Source organism: Paroedura picta, chromosome 3 (assembly GCF_049243985.1).
Source record: "Paroedura picta isolate Pp20150507F chromosome 3, Ppicta_v3.0, whole genome shotgun sequence".
In the NCBI taxonomy this organism is placed as follows: domain Eukaryota; kingdom Metazoa; phylum Chordata; class Lepidosauria; order Squamata; family Gekkonidae; genus Paroedura; species Paroedura picta.
The window spans coordinates 44,643,608-44,664,406 of record NC_135371.1 but is presented as its reverse complement, the minus strand read 5'-3'; the positions used below and the strand labels follow the sequence as shown (position 1 = coordinate 44,664,406).

At 40.2% G+C, this 20,799-nt stretch overlaps 1 protein-coding gene across 4 annotated transcripts in view; it reads right to left on the bottom strand.

The window, feature by feature from the left end:
- The window catches only part of TASOR (transcription activation suppressor), a 54,734-nt gene that overhangs the window by 4,251 nt on the left and 29,684 nt on the right, over positions 1 to 20,799 (bottom strand). For 3 of the 4 annotated variants that reach the window (XM_077325495.1, XM_077325498.1, XM_077325497.1), the window contains exons 12-19: positions 19,687 to 19,759; positions 19,518 to 19,592; positions 17,815 to 18,498; positions 14,033 to 14,427; positions 11,441 to 11,588; positions 9,822 to 9,878; positions 1,107 to 2,056; positions 120 to 242 (exon numbers count right to left, since the gene is read on the bottom strand). In XM_077325495.1, the coding sequence (XP_077181610.1) occupies positions 120 to 242; positions 1,107 to 2,056; positions 9,822 to 9,878; positions 11,441 to 11,588; positions 14,033 to 14,427; positions 17,815 to 18,498; positions 19,518 to 19,592; positions 19,687 to 19,759 (2,505 nt within the window). The remainder of the gene's footprint in view (positions 1 to 119; positions 243 to 1,106; positions 2,057 to 9,821; positions 9,879 to 11,440; positions 11,589 to 14,032; positions 14,428 to 17,814; positions 18,499 to 19,517; positions 19,593 to 19,686; positions 19,760 to 20,799) is intronic. The other variant, XM_077325496.1, reaches the window with a different exon arrangement.

Sequence of the window (20,799 nt, the reverse complement as noted above, 5' to 3'; positions counted from 1 at the left end):
CACTGGCTTTTATGCATGATAACCTAATCATGAAAGCATCTGAGTGTTATGTATCTGGAATAAATCAATTAACAATGTCACCAAACTGCACATGAATGTCAGCTACAAATTTCACATACCTTATGAATCTGACTAGCAATATCTTCATTTTGGATAATTATAAGCAGTTTATCCAAGTTAGCCCTTCTTCTTAAAAACTGTTCAGGATGCCACTCTGTATTGCCTAGTTTAATAAGATATTCCTAAACAAAGTACCCAAAAGGTTAAAGCAACAAAAAAGTTAATAAACCATATGATTTTGTTTACACATAAAGAAATATGAAAACACATTATAATGCAGGAACAAAATCACGTAACATAATATACAAGGGTATATACATGTACAATAGCATGTCTTAATTACTGCACTCTGATTGTGAATTCATATTGACTTTTAAAGGAACAAGCACTTTTTCTAGTCTTAAGAGGAATTTTTGCATTGTAATTCATTAATAAATCTGCAGAAGAGGAATGTTGACGTATTGGCTGGCTTTAAACATACCACAAACGGATAAAACATTTAAGAACTATTTCTTCCTTGATACAATGACAGCACAACAGAGTACTACTAGCTTGAGTCATTATGCAGCTTATTATCATGATACTACGGACAAAGCCTGTTGCATTCAGGAATACAATAGGTGCTAGATTGGGGTGGTGTGGAAGAACTCTGTGGATGGCCTCTCCCTCCCCCCAGGACCTGGAAAGGCTGCAGGCAGGGGCAGCTCTCACACAGCAGGGATCTGCAGCCTCTGAGGGAAGTGGAAGGAGGAGGGGGTGGTCAGGGGTGGGGAATGGAAGGTGATTGGCTGGCTGCTGGACAGACAGACAAGCCAGTTGGAGGGAGGAGGCATTCAGGGGTGGGAAAGCTGCACTGAGTGGGTGTTAAGTGCTGAGTGGCACTTAAGCCATAAGACCAACTCCTCCTCCTAGGCCTTACCAGAAATATTAAGTGAAACAGATAATTGTTTAAGTGTTTAAAGTTATGCTCAAAATTTAAAATTTATGCTCAAAATAAAAAATCTCCAGAAATATCATAGTTAATAAATTAAATAATGAAAGCATACCTTTATTTCTTTACATAATGTACTCTCTTGTTCTTCATGGATGTAGAATTTCACAGTGTTTTTTTTTACATCTTGAATGATTTGGACAATGCTATTAAACATTTCAGGTTTCATTTGGGTTATTATGTCAGCCAGCGCTGGCTGAGTTGTAATGTTTACATTATCTGCAGGCTTTTGTAGTTTATCCAGCTGCTGCAAAGGGTCAGAGCTAGATAGATTTCCATCAGCTGTCAGTTTTGTCTCTACAGTGATTTTCACCGGACTCTGTTCTCTTCCAGTGTCCAAGGCCACCAATGGCTTTTGTTCATTAATGCTGGAATCTTCCTCTGCATTGTCACAAGAACTACCGGATAACAGGCCCATATCAAAATCATCTGCAGCAGGTACTGGTACCACAGGCTCTTCTGGAGACATAGTCAATGCAGTGTTGGTAAACAAATCATTTGCTGGTCTGGAATTGCAAGAATATGGTGCACGAAGGTTGCCGTATGAAGATAAAGCAACCTTGTTGAGCTTTTCACTCAGTCCTTCTATATATTCTTGGACAGCAATGTCTGATGCCTGCAAACATATGTATTGTGAAAGTCTCATTATTCTTTCCTTGGCTGAAAAGACAGGCTTGGATATTCCACTTACATACATAATATTCTTCTGTTGCAAAGTCTCCTGAATCTTGCTGGTGAAGTGTTTGTATTCATCTAATATTGCCTTTTCTATTATTTCACTTATATAGTGCTTACTTGCTGAACAGTGATTTGTTGCAAAACCATGTTGATCTTCAAGTTTCTCCTCTTGACCTGGATATACTTCATCTTCTATTCCTTTCTGTATGTCATACGCTGAGCTTTCAGTAAATGGATAAATTTTTTGCCTGTTTATTACTCGGGGATCATCTTGAGAAGCATCCTTTGGTGGCGAATAAGCCAGTAGCTCTTCAGGAGACTTTAGACCTAAACAGAAAGAATCAATATTGAATGACCTTCAAATGCTTTCAAAAGTTCACAGTTCATATTGAACATTATCGTTTTCTGAGGTCAAATGAACAACGTTGACAGAATAGCACTTCACTGTTATTAGACTAGTGTTTGGACCCAGCGTAATACCACTACAACACTCCTAAAACGTCTTGATTTTTAAGATATGACAATGACAGTGGAGGAAAGACTACGTCCTCATATCAAGCACTCTAGTGTCTATTTGAACTGCCTTGGAACCAAGCAGGCAATTTGCTCTTTAGTAGTAAAATTGCTCTTTAGTACTCAAATAATAATAATAATAATAATAATAATAATAATAATAATAATAATAATAATAATAATAATATTCATTATGGTAAGGAGGACTGCATGGCTTTGCACCACCAGCCATAGATGCTATGACACAAACCATTGGGGGAGTTTATTGGAAGTGGTTGTGCAAGTTTCATCATATCATTTCCTTTTTTATGTGGGTTATACATTCGTACTGTCATGTGTTCTTATGTGGATTACAATGCCATTGCCATGTTTTCAGATTAAATTGACAGACTAGGAAAAAACTCAAGCTACATGAAACACAAGCTACATGAAACAAGGGAAATGAACTGATACTAACTACAAATTACTCATACCTGATCACAACTATGTTAGACTTAAGAAAATCTTGATCAAGAGGTTTCTCTTTTACATGCTTTAACACTAACTATGCAGTGCCTAGACAACATGCTCAATTGATAATGGTGGTTAATATTGGAGTGCAAAGAAAACATACAAGTCACAGTTTTATAAAACCAAAGGCTTATTTCATGTGTATACACACTTTTGGCAAAATTCTAATCTGAACACCAGAATCTCATATGAAACACTCAAAACTCACTTGTACCCATCATGAGTGGTACTGAAGAGGAAATCACAACAGAAAACTTTTCAAATGTCTTTTAACAAGGGAGACCCTAACTAGAGTTGGTTTTATTTTGGGGCATTTTAAAATATCAAGGAGAAATTGTTCATAATTGTAGAGAAGGAAGATGCAGACTTGAGGCCCTTATTTTTTTCATCTTTTGGTTTCACTGACCACCTATGCTCCACCTGCAGCCATTCTGTAAATGTCTCCAATCAGGAGATTTTAACAAATCCTAGTATGTATTATTAGATAATATACTTTCAAGGGTGTGAAACCCTTCTTCCAACCTAAGTAGTTCTTCCATTGTTGAAGAAAGCCTCCTTAGGGTGAAAGAAGTTCTTGCAGGGGAAGAACCCACTACACAAGACTCAGCACAAAATAAACTTACATTCTTGCCTGCAAGCAATTCTTACTTGCCTCATTCAACAAAGTTATTATTGGCAAGTTTGTTATTGTGACACCTTGAATGCAAATTTGCTGGAACAACTTTTAATTTCAAGATCTATATTTAGTTTTGAAACACTCATTTGCCTTAGACAAATGAATAGGATACATGAATAAGAGCACATAACAGCATGGTATAGTGGTTCAAGAGATAACAATAAATGAGTAGAACTGATTCAAACCCCCACCTTAGTAACAAAGCTTGCTAAAGTGATCTTGGATCAGTCTCTCACAGCTTAACCTTCTCACAGAATGGCTAAGCAGATGTGGGAGAAGAGAAGCCTGGGCATCACCCTCTTTGGAGGAAAGCCTGAAGTAAGAATGTGATAAAATGTATTCAAGAACACATCCTGGCTTGAAACATACTATCTAATGCAGCTTTCAAAGCATCTCACTTTCGACTTAAATTGGTTTTAGCCATGTTGTGAATTAGCTTCAATACCAGTAATTTTTTACTGAACAAGATAGCAGAATAAAGCACTTTTAAAGATGGCAAGATTTCTGCTTACAAAACAAGATGTTATTTATTTATGGGTAACTAAAGCAACTTACAGCACTGCCCATCATGTCCATTTTATCATTAAAAACTACCCAGTAAGGCAAGTTAGGCTGAGAATGAGTGGTCCCAATGCCCCCCAGGAAGTTTCCATTGCAAGTCAGGATCTGAACCTGGGTCTTCCAGATCCTAGTCTGAAACTCTGTAACTACTATACCATGCTTGCTTGGAGGAGGGCGGCTGGACTGCAGTGGTATGTGAGACTCTCTCTCTGATGATAAAAATCTTTCCATCTATTCAAACACTTTGTTGGATCCAAGCCACTGTCTCAATATCAAAAACATTTTTCTTAGAGATCTTGTCACTCTAGTGCAGGCTTTCTCAACAAGGGTTTCTTGACAGCCCTGGCCAATATTGCCCCCAAAATGGCCAATAATAGGCTTGGAGAAGGTGGGAAGAGGAGGGACTCTGGGTGGGTATGTACACAGCTATGCTTTCCAACCATAGTCTGCACAATCACAACACTTCTGGGGTTTCTTGAAGCCTGAAGAATGATTCAGGAGTTTCTCAATGGTTAAAAACTTGAGAAACAATGCTCTAATGTAATGACATTGTGAAAACATTCCTTCAGAACAGTACAGGTTTTACAATATCTTCTGTAATGTAATGCTATTTTCAGAATCTAAAACCATCAATTTCTATCGAACACCATGAGTATTCTAGCTAGCATCATGAAATAGCTGCCCAAGAAGCATGGTGAATCACAAGGTGCTGGGAGTTTTCAAGCCATTCATCTTCTTACAGTGGAGGACACTGCTTCTGAATGGGTACTTCCTATGGTGGTATCTCTTGTTGTCTTCTAAAGTAGAAGAGGCAGAGAAAAGCTGGGATTTGCTATGGGGAAAAAATGCTTCTTCATTTCAATTTCTTAAGTAACTGGAGGGTTGATTCCCTTTATAGGCAAATGTATAAGTTTCCAAGGCCAGAAACAAGAATGTCTGTCTATGGGCAAATGTCAGGGGAGTACAGATTTGATATGGTTTCCCAAGATGAGCTCAGTACTTGAGTAATCTGTAAGCTGGCAGGGAACCGACCAAACTTTCCTGTTTCCATAACCCCTATCCACTGAAGACCCTTTTGGATTTTATCTCAACAGTCAAGCAGTAAGTGGTCTCCAAAACACATTACATATTAGAAAACACTGGTTTAATGAGTAACATACAACATGTTAAAATTTGAACACATGAAACTGCCCTACATTGAATCCAATAATTAGTACAAAACATTGTTAACAACACTGACTGTGATTCTCTAGGATCTCAGAAAGACATTTCTCACATCATCTACCAACATACTTTTAAATGGTAATTATAGGAAGAACATGGGGCTTCTACATGCAAAGCAGACGTTCTACCACTAAGTCACAGCATCACCTCAGTTTATACTAGAGGAATATAATATTCTACACTGTCTATTCTAGTTGACATAAAACTTTTATACATGAGACATTGTCATTCACTCAACATTGTAATTTCCAAGGTGCATAAAGAAAACTCACCAGCTACCTGAATGGCCCCCTTTGGCATGGGCACCTAATAGGAGGCATTAACTCCACCAAAGAGAGCCAATGACAGGTCTGCCCCAGCCTCAGCCGTTTCCCCCTCCTCCTCCTTCCACCTGGAAGAAGAATCACCTCAGAAAGGTAAGCCAGCCAGGGATGGGTGGCTAGGAGGGAAGGAGGAAGAGGCTGGGCTGCATGCCAGCCCCAAGGAGGCTAGTGCAGCCTCTAAGACCGCCAACCCAAGAACCAAGGGTAGGGGCCAGAGGCCAGAAAATGTAAACCCCGCCAGCTGGTTGGGGAACACTGCAGCCTAAAGAGGACTCTGCATGGCCCATCTGACTTTGGCAGCAGAAGTAAGAAGTCCCCACAAATGCCCATCCCAGCTCGAATTGGCCCTCTGCGGACCCCGCAGGCCTTGGCATTGCCCATCCAGGTCTGGGGGAGCCAAGAAGGATCCACAAATGCCTGTCCCTGACCTGAACTCACCCACCGTCGCCTGCACAGGCCACGGTGCCAGCCGTTCAAGGGGCAGGCAGGACCTGCAAACACCTGCTCCTAGCCCAAGGGGGCCAACTGCAGCCTGCACAGGGCTCAGTAGCACCCAACTGGGTCTAGGGGGCCTAGAAGGTCCTCAGCCCAAAGGGGCACACTTCACCATATTGGACCTCAAGATTGAGCACGAGGGGAGGGCATGTTACCCAGGAAGTACACAGAGCAAGCCGGCGTCCTAGCACCTGGTGCATTCTTCGGTGGAATGGGTTTTGCCCCTAGTAACAGATATATGCATTAACCAAATAAACACTCTCTTTTTTTACTGCAGAATCCTAAAAGAGTTGTGCATGAAAATTTACAGACTGCATACTATTTATTCATCTGGCTACACAAATTCATTGCTGGATTTCACATATCTAGAAGAAAAGTAAATTAAAATGTTGGGCACTTCCAGTAACCTTTATCCTCAAAACAACCAAACATACACATTCTAACTGCTCGATCCATACCAGGCTTCCATCCTGGTCACGGGGTGGAGGTGCTAGTTGCCTTGATGGATGATCTCCGGTGCCAGCTGGATAGGGATGGCTTGCCATACTCGTGATGCTCAATCTGTTGGCCGCATCTGACATGGCTGACCACAAGATATTGGCTCCCCGCCTAGCCAGAGCCAGGAGGGTCTGAGGGACAGCCCTTCAGTGGCTGTGTTCCTTTTTCCAGAATCAGACACAGAGAGTAGCAGTAGGGGAGGAGTTGTCATGCCCCTATCAACTCCCCTGTAGGGTGCCACAGCGGGCGATACTATCCCCTAAATTGTTTAACATCTTTATGCATCCTGTGGCCCAACTGGTCCGGAGCTAGGGGCTCAGTTGTCATCAATATGTGGATAACACACAGCTCTATCTCCTGACAGACGGCTGCCTTGACTCTCCCCAAATATATTTTCCAGATGTTTGGAAGCTGTAGCTGGGTGGTTAAGAGCAGTCGCCTGAGGCTTAACCTCTCCAAGACGGAGGTCCTGTGGCTGGGCAGGTAGGCGGAAGATTAGGAAGCTCATCTCCCCACTTTGGCTGGAATGCAACTTAATATCTTGTGCTCTGCCAGGAATCTGGGCATGATCCTGGATTCCTCCCTTCAATGGAGGCCCAGGTCAGGGGAGAAGCTCGGTTTGCATTTTACCATCTTCTCCGGTCTACAGACTACTTGACTACAGTGATTCATGAAACACCTCCAGCTTGGATGTCTGTAACTACTTGGGCCTATCCTTGTCCCTAAACCGGAAATTGACGCTGGTGCAGAATGCAATTGCTAGGGTCCTCACTGGTACAACTTGGAGGATCCAGCCTGTGATGAGGCAGCTGCATTGGTTGCCTGTTGAGGTTTGGAGCAGGTTCAAGGTGCTGATATTAACCTTCAAGGTCATCTGCAACTTGGGCCCCACTTATTTCAGGAACTGCTTACCTCTTCATGCACCCGACCCCCCCCCCCCAAATCACTTTGCTCTGTGGGAGCTTATCTATTGGTGGTTCCTGGTCCAAGAGAAGTTCCCCTGTCCTCAACCTGGGCCAGGGCCTTTTTAGTCCTGACCCCGACCTAGTGCAATGAGGTCCTAGGTGAGCCAAGGGCCCTGATAGAGCTATCACGGTTCTGTAAGACAGAGCTTTTCCGCCAGGTCTTTGGTTGAGGCCAGGGCAGTAAGATCAGAAGCCTCTCCTCAGGTTACGTCGGTCCATCAGTCAAACTCCTATCCCCCATGACGGGTGCTGTCTGGTGGAAGATCGGGGGGGGGTAACATTGGCTGCCTGTTATTTGTATTGAATGCTGGATTTTATGTGGGGTTTTACTGAGGATTATAATGAATTATTGTAACCTGCCATAAACCCTCTGGGTGTGGCAGGCTAAAAATCTAAGTGTTCAATTAAAGATTGAGTTGCCTGTGTCTACTTCCTTTCTTCATGAACAAGAATCTCTGCTAGGAGTAGAATCTTTGTAGATTAAATAGGCAGGAATGACACTTTGACTGCATCTTCTTCCTCAATATACCATTGATTTTGCCCAGCTTTTAGTCCACTGGCTCACTCAACCCCTAGTATCACCTTTTCAATGCCCCCAAAGGCAGCTGCTAAAGGAATATGGAAAAGATCTGTATCCATCTTCAACTGGTGCTGCCTAATGTCTACACTGGATGGCAAACCTTAGCACAACTGTCAAAAAAGGTAAGTAGGAAAAATACAGTACAATAAGGCTGTTATGCTATGAATCTCAAAACAACAACAAAAAAACCCAACCCTAGAAAAATACCAAATCAAAAGCATAACTTAGACAAAGTTCTAAGCACAATGACACATGCACTTAGGAACAAAAATAAAGTTCTCTGTGAGATATTTCATTACAAGCACAGATGTGAGTTAATGTTGAAATAAGATCTGAGAGAGGCGGTGAGCTCCCCTTCACTGACGGTCTTTAAGCAGAGGCTGGACAGATACTTATAATGGATGCTTTAGGGTGATCCTAGATTGAGCACAGGGTTGGAGTAGAAAGCCTATATGATCCCTTCCAATTCTATGATTCGAATTTTGGCTTTCCTAGTAAGCCTTGGATGAGTTGTTATATTTCAGCTCAGCTACCTATTTGTAAAACGGAAATAGGAACCTATTGAGGATGTAATAAGTAAGGGTGTTAAAATCTTTTCACAATCTGTTACTCTTCATATGGTTTGAAAGTCACTAGAGTGATGAAACATCCTTGAACAGTTTGTAACTGAAGATTTGTCATTTCTCCAATAATAAATACAAATTATTATGCAGACGTTTGGCTCTTAGCCCATCCTACGATGTCAAATAAAATTAGGATAAGGATGGTAACAATAGCGTTGCCATTTGGAAGGAGTCTCAGAAATATGTCATATGATAACCTGCATTTATAACCACTAATATGCTAGTAATTCATTTTATAACAATACTAGGCTCACCATGCTACTATATGTCTTCTTGTCTGTCATTCATCCCTTTGATCACATTAAGGTGGGGCATTCCACTGCTTGTGTGCAGTGAGGTAGTTTACCACATCAAACTACTCAAGCAGACCAGCTCCCAAACTAAATCGTAAATGAAATACCAGTCTAGCAGTTGATCTACTTGCAAGTATGTGTCCCAGTCTACCCTATCAATGATTTTAAAACAGCACAGAAGACAACAGTGCAGTGGTATTAGGACTTGCAAGTAAAGCCATAACCTGGGGCAACACTCAGGACCAGATGAGAATTGTATCAACTGTTTCCAAGTTGTCCCTAGACATAGAATGAGGGAAAGTTTGTGTTTACATACCACTATGAATTTGAGTCAATTTTCTTGTAAAGTTTCAAGAGATGCTATGATTTAGACTCTGGTTTCACAAAATTTGATATGTACACCACATGAAATGTGCATTCATACTACAATATTTGATTGTGTATACACAAACACACTTCATGAATGGCCATGGGCATTCAAGCAATACTTTTTTGAAATACAGTGAATACCCACTAAGATAGGGAAATACTTCATTAGACTGATGTAATGGGATTCTTGTGTATTTGGAATAGCCAGCTTCCCCTGTCTTCAGATGCTTTTCATAATATGGCCTATGAACATGGAATTTACTTTTAAAACTGACATGCTATTATACAGGGTCTCATAAATGGAGCTTTATGTCTCACGTCTTGGCCTAACTTGCTTCAGTGGATAAATTCCCAGAACTATATGGCAAACGGCTATCTAGTGCCTAGTCTCTTGCCAGAAGAATATGTCTTCTCAGCTATCTGGATAGCAGTAGCATAGGCAATAAAGGCCACCCTTCTCACCTGTTTGGTTATCTCCATGTTCTCTCAGTTGCTCCTCAGGAACTCTTCCTGCCCCTCCTGAGGGAGAGCAGCAGTTAGCAAGTTTAGATTCTCTTAGTATGTATAATTAAAATCTTCTCACGCTATTGTGTTACAACACCAATTTAAAAATTGATAGCCCTCTATAAAGTGTATAAAATTAAAAATCGCTATTATTATCAGGTAAATCTGGATATTACAGAATCTCCTTTTGATTCAAGAGGCAATTATGATTCCAGGTTCACTAAGAATATTAAAACTGCAAAAGGGAGCAGATTGGGAAATCCCACATTAAATGTTGTTGGTGTTTTAAGAGTTGAGCTACCTAACCCTGCCACTGCTGCTTCCACACAAATGTTGTGTCAAGGACTTCATATTCCCCAAAGGGGGAAAAATGCACACACATACACACCATAAAGCAAGTATGACACAGATAGCACCACCTTCCTCAAAAGTCCATACAGATGAATATGAAAATCACCATAAAAATCATGCAGGTCAAGAAATGGTTGGATTGCTGTTTAATACAACAACTCTATCTCCAAACATTAACATTTTGAAGACCAGCAGGAATCAAATGAATTAATGAAAAGCATCAGTAAGAGACATACTATTGGACAAGCCACAGTAAAATGAATTCTACAGGAACTAGCCTCAGAAGAATTACCACTCCCTATCAAGCATTCTTCCCAAAATGCTCCCACAGAAGTCTGGAGCTTTAAAAAAAAACCCAAACTACTGAAGGACTCAAGAGGATCACTGACAGAAAGGTGAAGTGCTTTGTTCTTAGTTTTTTTTATATTCAGTACTCCTAGTAAGATAGTTATACTGACACTATTTACTCAACAAGATTTATTGTATTATTTACTGAGCTTTTTAATCACAGAGATAGCTCAGAGAAGTTGTGTAATATCTTAGTTTGAGATCTTTAAAAGGTAAAGACTGAGTATGTATGGGGTCCCCCTGAATAGGGTCCCCCTGAATAGGAATGTCCAACTGGCAGGTCTCGGATGGAATATAGTCTCAGCAGCAATTTCACTACCAAATTATAATCAAGGTGCAATAAAACTTTTGCCCAACTTCAATCATAAAGAAAAGAAACATCTTCAAATGTTGAGAGCTTACACACTTTATACATCTATTAAAGTAAAATAATTTCTTATGCAATGAACCAACTTTTCTGAGTTCTGTGACTGCAGTAGCCCTCTGCTAGATAGCACCAACTTTATTCAGATTTCAGTGCACCTACTTCCAAGTCAGATGAAATGAATATGAAAACTACTCGAGCAATTTAGCAGACATAACCTGAACAGTTAGTGTGCAGGTGTTTAAGTAAAACCTGACATGAGTGCATTTGCCGAACAAAAAGTTCAAAATGTTCCATAAAAAAAAATAATAACCTCAGGATAAGAACAAACTGAGGAATATGCATTTATTTATTTTACTTCTTATATTTCTATACTGCCCTCCCTTCCGGTCCTGTTTACACAGAACTTAGGGAAGTACAGCATAATTAGACACCCTCATCCCTCTATCTTAATCAAAACAATGTTTCTGGAAGATTTAGATATGAGATATATTCAAAATGTTATGTTACTTACCTGTGATAGGAATTAATTTCCAGTTCATTGCTGTCTCCCCAGTGTTATTTGAGTTGGAATGTTGCCTGTGATATTTCTGTTCAATGGGTGTGCTAGGACATGGGCTACTGCAGCCATCAAAACTACTCACACTTCCAGTGCTTGTTTCCTAAATAAATACACGGTAATCAGTTTACGATGATTTTTCAGTCACAATTCAAAGCCATTATTCTTTTGCCATTGTGATATAAAATAATTAAGAATCTCTAAAATTACTTTTGATTTTGTATCAATCCACAGCTTAAGCAGAGGGCTTGACATTCAAGCCTTTTAGAGCTTTATTTATGCATAGAATATATACCAAGCCTTGCTGTTATGAAATCCTCAATGCCTTAATCACTTTCTTAATTTTAAATGTACTGCAGCAGCTTCTCTCTTTGTAATTTGTGCAAGTGAGGAGGCAGCACATGCATGCAAACATCTTTGGATGGGAGAACAATAAAATCAGTTCCCTTTCTCATTAAAATCTTCTCATTAATCTCTCCTCCTATACATATACTATGGTTCTGGAGCAAGGTACAGACTCTTTGCCCGATCAAAGTTGCTATTTGCCTCTTGCAGGGAAAAACAGTGGTAACAAAATCCACCCCCCTTGTAGGGCAAGATACAATTTGGGGGTGGGGTGTGTGTGTGTGATAGATTGCTTTGGAAAAAAAGTAATGGAAAGCAGACCTACTCTGAAATGCTGCAGTTCTTGTTCAAGTTGTCATTATGTTGCCTTGGTTGCCATTTTGTAACTGACAGCTTCTAAAAATGGGTAGGGGGAGGGAGTATTAAACAGCTCCCATAAACAAATTCTGCTCTTCCCTGCATTAGAGGCAACTCAAACAGTCTATTTACAGTATTTGCTGGCGTATAAGACTACTTTTCCCCCCTGAAAAACATGCCTCCAAGTGGGGGGTCGTCCTATATGCCGGGTACACTTCTGTTGGGATAGACATAGCTACCCATAGTGGCCCATAGTACTGTAATGTAATGTAACAAACTCTATATTTTGAGTGGAAATGTTGGGGGGTCGTCTTATACGCCCAGTTATCTTATACGCCGGCAAATACGGTAAATAAAACAGATCAAAAACACATCTTATGTTACTTGCTGTTAAATCCTTATATGAATAGGAAAAATAAACCATCCTAGGGATTGAGCTCCAAAATCAGTGTTCACGTAGAAGAGGCTCTTGCTCTAGTTAATTACCATCTGAATCCCTGAAAGTTGAGTATCCAGAGGACAAACAGAACTGTGCGAAGTAAGGCAACATGAACCCCTCCCATCAACGCAATATGTAGAAAGTGTGCTGATGATTAAGACCTCAATGGGGTTTACTTTCAAACACACTTATGTTTGCACGGCAAGTCATTTATAAAGTATTCTACGTTGCTCTCACAAATTTAGCTTTATGGTGACTAAATAATCATCTTCAAACAGCCAGCTGAGGAAGCAGTTCTTAAACTAGTGGACTACTATTTTCTTGTATATTTAGTAGGTTGCGGAGTATAGTATATTGGTCTTAACGCATAAGCATTCCTTCTTTATAGTTGGAAGGATAGTCTCTTTCGTGGACTCTGGAGAAAATGGCAATCTAGTCTCTTTTTTCCTTCTGGTAAAAGAAACTAACCCATTAAAAACTTTGACTTGGCCTTTTGATGCTGCCTAAGGAAGAAAACTTTCAACTAACCACTAAAAAGGTATAAAGCTGACAGGTCACTCAAAGTGATAACAAGCCACCTGAATGAGACACGGATACTTCATATCCAGCAGATAAACAAGGCAGGTATGGGACGCTATCCTGTGCTCTCCTTCACTAAAGCTGGATGCTGCAGTTCTCCAGAACCTGGTTGGGAACTAGGATACAACAATCCACCCAAGGAATTTAGCCTGAATATGGATTATACAGAAGCAAAAACATCCACCACATAATGACCAATGAAATTAGAGACTGAATCCCAGGTGGCTACAATACAAGGTATCTAGTCTAAAATCAAACTAATGTTGGGGACTGCAGAGAAACCCAGGGTATTATGACGACTTCAGAAGCTACTTTAAAGCTCAGTGAGCCATGTCCAAGAGTACTGGAAGGCAAGATAACTATCTGGTTTTGGGAAATGGATTTTTCCTCTATGTGGTTTACCCAAGAGACGAATGTAGAACCACCCAAACATGTTCTTAAGAATACGCATCTCCAGAGAGCATTCCGCCCCCCAATACCATGGCGCAGCTCATCCACTTCTATGTTTAGTTTCTTTCATATTTTGAAAGATTAGAGAAGTCCTACTGCCTGATCAAGAATTGCTGGAAAAAGACTCAAAACATCCCTCCATCTGTGAGCAACCAACTTTGAAAAATATGCTATGGTAAATACACACATACACACAGACTGACAGGAAAATATGTAATTGTTTACTTGAGTAAACCTTTACTGTAAAGGTTTTAAATTCCTTGTATCATTCTTACACCTTCTTTCTACGCTACAAACCAGAAATGCCACTGGATGCAAAAAATGCATTCACAATGCAATATAGTAAGGAGTTTTAAAATTATTTTAAACGGTCTTACTTTTAAATGCAGCATATTGTCCATGCCTGCTTCATTAGTAGACGCATCAACAGAATAAGGTAAACATGGTGCAGTAGTTTCAAACATGACGGAGCTCTGATAACCCTTAAGCTGTTCATTTTCAACATGTGCAGCATCAGAGAGTTCGGGTTCTTCTTTAACCTGTCCTGGAATGGATTCATATTCAGGAACTTGCTTTGTATTATTTTCTGCTAAACCATGATTAAGAAGTCTTGCCGACAGACAGCTTGGATCAGCCAACAATGCACCTAAAAGGTTTTTGAGGACTACACTCTCAGTAACAGGATGATCAGAAACACTTTGCTGTCTCAGATCAGTATCGCGTCCACCAAGATCAGCTATAATTGCAGACAGCGATTCAGATGCTCTTTCCCCTAAAAACAGAGAAGGAAAGGAAGGAAGTTACACTAGAAGTTCTCTACAACCTGTGTTTATGTGCTGCAGAAAATGCATCAAGGATGGCAAAATACTTTCCAGTTTAAATCTGTGTTCAAGGAAAAAAGCTTACTACCACAAACGGCTACAGAAGTGAAGACCTTTTTAAAAAAAAAATTTGCCACAGTACTGAAAAAGAACCCAGTGAAACGTTTCATCTTTTAGAATGAGTTAAAAGCTTTTAAAGGCAAGGTGGGCATGCAGTACACATATCTAGAATCCAATATGTATTTCTGCATTTGGAAATATATCTAATCTTCAATGAGAGAGAACGCAGTTTATTGTTGCTAACTTTATGGTTATTATTACTGTTGGTGATACTGCCTTGTTAATGTAGTTACCGAATTTTTATTGTACTGTTACACAATTCACATTCCTTGTAAACCGCTGAGCCACAACGGAGAACAAAGAGACAGAGTTTGTGTGTGTGTGTGTGACTGAACGTGTGTGACTGAACATGTGTGTGTGTGACTGAACGAACGAACGAATGAACTGCGTACCCAACCAGGGCACAAGGTTATTTAGAAAGAAGCCTCTACATTATTTATTTGCCCTAAGTTGCAATTGTTGAATTTAAAGCAGTTTCAACTGAGTCCAGCTTTTAGAAACTGTTGATTAATCAAAATCTGGAGCCATTGTGCAATGTGCATGTTTAACCACTGAAGAAAGCCATTTGGCCAAAACACGTATGGACAGGATTGCATATGGACCCTGTTTTGAGAATATTGTACATTTTTATTCTGTTTTGAGGCTAGCATCTGAACCTACAAATTGTTTTAATATACACTTTTTCATTTAATTTATTTTAACATTTTATGTAGATAATTTGAATCATCATTAGGCCCTTATATTTTTATTGCTTTAACCCTTGGGTTCTCAATTCATGGTTTTTGAGTTAAGTTTTTTCTTCCTTCTTTGCTGGTCCTCCTAACTTGACCTGTGGTTGACCTTCCACTGTTCCACAAACCACTGAGATACATATACCCACAGTCTGGGTAAAAAGCAGCTTCCCTAAGTTGCTGGCGGGGGGGGGCGGTCAGAAAAAGGTGGGGGAGAACCCGCAATTAAGCATGAGAGGAAAATTGTGCAAATTGGAGGAGCCCCTGAAATAATTTTTCAGGCTTCAAGGAGCCCATGAAGTGATGTCGGCTGATCACCCCTACCTGCCACAACCCAAGAAGTGACATGTCACCGACAGTGACATCACCACCTGTGTTAACAGGTAGGCTTGGGGAGGACTGAAGTGGGAGGAGATGAGTTAGTTTAAGGCGGGAGTAGTTGTGCAGGCTGCACCCTCTCCCAGGAGCAGAAACCACACGAGAACTCTCATGTGCTCAGGAGGGAGGGGGAAGCAATGGAAGCAGCCAGTTCCCTAGCTTGTGGCTGAGTCCATTAAGACAGGACAGAAAAGGCTACAGACCCCCTCTGGGGCTCCAGTGGATGCCTGGGGGGGGGGGTCCACGGAACCTTGGTTGGGAATCCCTGCTCTAACCTTAAGGTCCATGTGCTAAAACAGCATCAGCTTGCACTTTTCTCTCAAGTAATATACTTGAAATCTTAGTTGAACAACAGTAACACATTTATAACTTTTAAATTCCTTAAATATATCAAATATTGCAATTGTATATGCTAAGTAAGTTATTATGATGCATGTTATGTTGTTAAAGCAGTACAATTAGTTCAGGTTTCACAGGACAGGCATGTACTTCAAATGTTCAAATTTTGCCCAATATTTCCTCCCCCCTCCAAAGAAAAGCCTGAGGAAAATACAATTTCACATAGCTTCAAAATTTATGGAAAGCTCACATCTCTAAGGATGATTATTCATTTTTGTTTTTACGAATGACACAGTTCATCTGTGAGGCTCCAGCCCACTCAAACTTGCACAGAGATGTACATGAACACAGAAATTAGGGCTTTTATCTACAGTTGTGTAGACAAAATGCAACTTGAAGATATAGTTAAATATTTAGTTTTTAAGAGCAGCCCTTTTCAACCTTTTTGATCATAGAGAAACCCTTTAAATATTTTTCAGGCTTCAAGGAACCTGGGAAGTCATCACATGCTCCTTCAGAGAAGTGGGTGCAGAAGAAAGATAGCCAATCAATCATTTACCATTTCCATTATGGAGACAAAGACTAGCGTGTAAACTGCACGGAGCTTATATTCCAACCCCAGATCAATTCAGTCCCTGCCCTCTACACAGAATGCGATTTCCGTTTAGATTTGGGGTGATTTAAAATTTCCTTCTGCAGTAAGGATTGATCCGCAGTGACCCTACCTTTATTGTGCGATATCTTAGAGTGCTTTTAATGCTCAATATTTAAATACTGTTTTGAATCTGGGCTCTCCTCCGTGGTAGAGGACCCGTGATTGGCCACAGGTGGTCATGTGACAAACTTGCCTTAAAGGAGAAGCCCCTAATTTCTCTCAATTTCTGTTGGTCCTGGATTTTTTTCTCCCTTCTCTGCCTTTTTTTATCCTCTCCCTCCCCCCTCCAAGAAAAGAAAGAGGCTCCTCTCCCTCTCCCCTCCAAGAAAAGAAAGAGGCTTGGCTCCCCCCCCTTCTGAACTACCCTAACCACGTGCAGAACACTTTCCTGTTTCAATTGGGGGGGGGGGAGATCCGAGTTCAAAGCGATCTGAATTCAACAGGATTGACAATGGAATAAACAAAGGATGTGCAGACTCTGTAGAGCAACAAGAGAAGTATGATCCAGTGATGTCTAGTGATATTAGCGGCTATCCAAACTTCTGGGAAAGGCCGCATAAACTCTGGGGATCTCTTGGATAATCCCAGAGTTCCCTGAAAACTATCGAATAAGGGGTCAAGATATAGAAAAGTACGTTTTTCACTACTTAAAGGAGTCTCAAAGCAGCTTACAAACACATTCCCCTCCCCACAACAGACACCCTGTGAGAGTGAGGCTGAGAGAGCTCAGTTCTGTGAGAACACCTCTAACAGAGCTGTGACTAGCCCAATGTCATCCAGCTGGCTGCATGTGGAGGAGTGAGGAATCAAACCCGGCTATCCAAATGACCACTAAGCTGGTCATGCAGTAAAAAATCAAAAGATCATTTGGAAAAAACTAAACACTACTCAAAAAGCATCAAATGGCACAAAATTAAAGAAATTAAAGGTTCCTATCCGTTATACAAGGCTATTTTGTCCCTATTATATTCTTCTCTTGGTTCGATGGTGAGAAGATGACACATAGCACAGGCGCAGAAGTACAGTCTTCCAGACACAAACACATGAACAAACAGATTAAAAGAAAATTAAGATGTTTAAAAAAAAACCAAGAACAATAGTACTAATGTACTTACCATCATAGTGACAATCCTTTTCAGAAGTACTTTTTTTAAAGCGTTTTTGTGGGCTTTCCATACGGCTTTCAATCTTTCGTTTTGATCTGCTCTTGCTTCGATTGTCCTCGGAGTCAGATTCTCTATCTACATTTTTTTTCTTACACTGAATTAAGTTAATCAGCTCTTGCATACGATCATCATAATCCCCAGGCTGAGAGCGCTTTTTTTGGGCAGCTGTCATTTCACCTTTAGAATCATTTCTTTTTCCAGTTCTCTTTGAACAGTCTGATTCTTCTTCTGGGGCTTCATAGTCTGATACAGGGCTGAACTGCTGATGCTTTCGACTCCCATCCATCATTTTTTTGGCTTTGGAAATAGGAATCTGGTAGGCTTCAGAACCAAAAATGTATGTACGTAAGGCGCTATCAAGATTGGATTTGTTTTTTGGACCAGCATGTAAAAATCTTTTCTCATCCAAGGATGGTTTATACTCATACAAAAAGAACTGTTTAAACTTACTATACCGATTCAGGTAGTCATATATATACTTTCCCACTGCAACATTTAAATCAGATTTAGGGTCTTTACGAGAATGCAGGTACGCATAGTGCAGTGACTGTATAAATCTTGTAAGGTCTGGCATAACCATATCCATATCTTGCCGTACTGAAGTACTAGCATTTTTCTGGTCATGCTTTTGTGCTGTATTCAAAAGAAAAAAAAGGCAAAGATCAACTGTTTAAATAAACAACACTTAATGCATGTGGAAAGATATGACTTACTCATTACCTACAGTATTGGCTTAAAACAAAAATTCAGTAGAAACATCTCTCTTCTCCCTATTAGCAGGAAATGAAACAGTTTTTCAGCAAAACTGTTCTGAGAAAGAATTTTCTGCTGCCCTACTAAGCATTTAAGCATGAAATCCACAATCTGCCTCCAAGTCTTCACTGTTAGTAACCCACCCTTCTGAATGGAGTTTAGCATACTATTCAAACTACAAAAAACTACTATTAAGAATTCCAGAAGTGCCTTCCTTTTTTCCCCTCATGCCCAGCTTAATTCATTAAAGAATCTCAGTTCCTGTTCAATAAGCAAAGCCCATATATTACAATGCCTAGACTGGGATGTTGAAACATACTGAAGACCTCCTAAACCATGAAGTCTTTGATCACGCAAATCCTAAAATTTTCAAACCGACTCAGGCTAGAACAAGCTGTGTTTTGCCACTGCAGTGTGAGTGCAGCCTTAGCCACTACACTTTTCACACTTCCCAGTAGACAACCACCTTCTCTCTAAATAAATAGAACCTCTTTGTTTATCAGTATTAATATATCACTTGTTCTAGGCAGGCTTCTCTGCAACAGTACAGCTTCTCTTCCAGTTGAGTGAAGAGAAGCTGTACTATATGGACACGGCATCAGAACTTTGATTAGATATACCCAGAAAATCAAGCCTACAGTGCTAATCACTCTAAAACTTGGTTTATAAACAAAGATGTTTCATATTGGACTGTGGTGTGTCAAAGGCACAGCAACATTCCAAAGAACATTATGCATTTAATGTTTACCATTTACTATCTACCATTTAAATGGTAAACTTCATTTCCACTTACAAGGCTTGGTATATTACTATTATTACCTCACTAACCAAGACTAAACCAACAGGGAGAATTCACAGTATTCACGACATTACACAGCTAACAAAAAGAAAAACCTTACTTGATGTCCCTAAACCTCTATGATTCCGGAACAGAAACAGTGCTTGGAGAGTGCGAGGTCTTCCTGTCTGATTGTCTGGGGGGAGGGAGGGGGAAAAACACAGTAAGAAAAACGAGGTTGCTCACTAAGTAATCTAAGCAGCCAATGTAGAAATTTAAGAACTGCATACCATATGGTGAAGCCATCTGACAAGGAGAAAGCAGCAACAGGTATCCTCCATCTACAAGAGGTTTAACAATAACCTGCGAAAAGGAAGTTGTGACTATTAAAAATGTGCTTCCAAGTTATAAATTAGATTTTAGACAAATGGCGGTTAAGAAAGAAGACCGATCAAACTATGAAGCCTTTAATTTGAGATCCATAGCCATGCAAGCCTGAGGATTTCAAGTTGGCTCCTCTCAAACAGAATGCACTTTTGGTAGTATAGTCATCCAAACAAAATTTGACTAAATTATTCTTTGGAATTTTTAGTTAGAGAGTTTTGCTGTCGAAATATCTATACTGCTCTTTTCAACTGAAGCACATTTTTACAATATTATTTAAAAACAAATGGAATATATTAACCGTATATTCCTAAGCAGCTATAAATTTCTAAGTAGACTAGCTCTGCTTAGGAATGCATTCCTACTCCACTTGGCAAATAATTTAGACTAGAGTACCTATTTCATCTCTTTATGTTATCATAAACACTGGGGAGGGCAATGGCTTAGTAGAATAGCTGCTGTGTACACAGATAGCCCCAGGTTCAATCCACAGCATCTCCCAATTAAAAGGATCAGGTAGTAGGTGATATCATGGATATCCACTTGAAACTGTAGAGCAGGGGTAGTCAAACTGCGGCCCTCCAGGTGTCCATGGACTACAATTCCCATAAGCCCCTGCCAGCATTTGCTGGCAGGGGTTCGTGGGAATTGTAGTCCATGGACATCTGGAGGGCCGCAGTTTGACTACCCCTGCTGTAGTGCCACTGCCATTCTGAGTAGATAGTAACTACCCTGATGGATTCAGAACAAGGCAACTTCATGTATTCACCATGATCAAGTATTTCTATTTGGCTTTAGATGGTTAGAAATCTAACTCACCATTTACTAAGCAAAACCTATCCAAACAACAATGGAATGGGTTGAAAATGTTCTTGCATAAGTTATTGGTGGTAAGGGAACTAGGATCTGGAAAACCAGGTTGAAAAAACTACTGTACCATGAAGCTTGCAGGGCAACCTTGACCCAATCACCCACTCTCAGTTTAGCCTACTTTGAAGGATTTCTGAGAGGATAAAATG